The following is a 1,095-nucleotide window of genomic DNA, read 5'->3' on the forward strand; positions in this document are numbered from 1 at the left end:
TGATGCTGATGGTTGTTGTCGTTATCATGCTGCTGCTTCTGATGCTGCAAGGGCTGCTAATGCTGTTCGTGCTGGTTTTTCTGCTGCTGTTGCTGCTGCTTTTGCTGTTGCTGCTGCTGCTGCTGCTGCTGCTGCTGCTGCAGTTGTTGCTGCTGCTGTTGCTGTTAAGTTTGATGGTATTATATCGAAGAAAATTGTGTATAACTCTGCGCTCCTGCTGCTGCTGCTGCTGCTGCTGCTGTTGCTGCTGCTGCTGCTGCTGCTGTTGCTGCTGTTGCTGCTGTGTGTTGTGTGCATGCAGCCCCATGAAGTCTTTTACAGAGAACCTGAATTTATCGTTGCCTGTGTTGTCTCGCTTTGATTTAATTTTTTTTCTTTACGACAAACCAACAGCAGCAGCAGACGCAAAGCTTGCTGCTCATATACTAGCATCCCGCAACACAAAACCACCACCAGCAGCAGCAGCAGCAGCAGCAGCAACTGCAGCAGAAACAGCAGGATGCTTTGCTGCTGCTGCTGAGGGAGCCTCAACCGACAGCTCGTGTCTAGAGGAGAGACTCATAGCCACAGAGGTCCGTCTCTTGCTGCTGCTGCTGCTGCTGCTGCTGCTGCTGCTGCTTCTGCTGCTGCTGCTGCTGCTGCTGTATTGCTGCAGTTGTTTCTTTCCGGCTTGGGTTTTCTGTACAGCACATATTGGTTGTTGCTGCTGCTGCTGCTGTGGCTGCTGCTGCTGCCGCTGCTGCTGCTGCTGCTGCTGTTGCTGCTGCTGCTGCTGCTGCTGCTGCTGCAGTCTGCTGACCTGCTGCCGCTGTCGCTGCTGCAAGACTACATATACTACGCTCGGGAGCACGTACACCCCAAGCTGTCTCCAGAAGCAGCAGCAGTTATAAAAAAATATTTTTTTATGCTGCGGCAGAAGCAGCAGCAGCAGCAGCAGCAGCAGCAACAGCAGCAGGGGCTGCGAGTCGCCACAAGACAGCTCGAATCCTTAATCCGGCTCTGCCAGGTTTGCTGCAGCACACACTTGCTGCTGCTGCTGCTGCTGCTGCTGCTGTTGATGCTGTTGCTGCTGCTGTTGTCTGTGGTGCTGCAGTT

General features: G+C 53.5%; 1 protein-coding gene across 1 annotated transcript in view; it reads left to right on the plus strand.

Moving 5' to 3' along the window:
* EMH_0019720 (DNA replication licensing factor, putative) overlaps nt 1–1,095 on the plus strand; it is a gene marked incomplete at both ends in the record, with an annotated part of 5,126 nt that overhangs the window by 2,668 nt on the left and 1,363 nt on the right. The window contains 2 exons of the mRNA XM_013501419.1: nt 430–572; nt 791–1,006. Of these exons, the coding sequence (XP_013356873.1) occupies nt 430–572; nt 791–1,006 (359 nt within the window). The remainder of the gene's footprint in view (nt 1–429; nt 573–790; nt 1,007–1,095) is intronic.

The sequence above is a fragment of the Eimeria mitis genome, genomic scaffold, assembly GCF_000499745.2.
Source record: "Eimeria mitis Houghton genomic scaffold, Emh_scaff686, whole genome shotgun sequence".
Lineage (NCBI taxonomy): Eukaryota > Apicomplexa > Conoidasida > Eucoccidiorida > Eimeriidae > Eimeria > Eimeria mitis.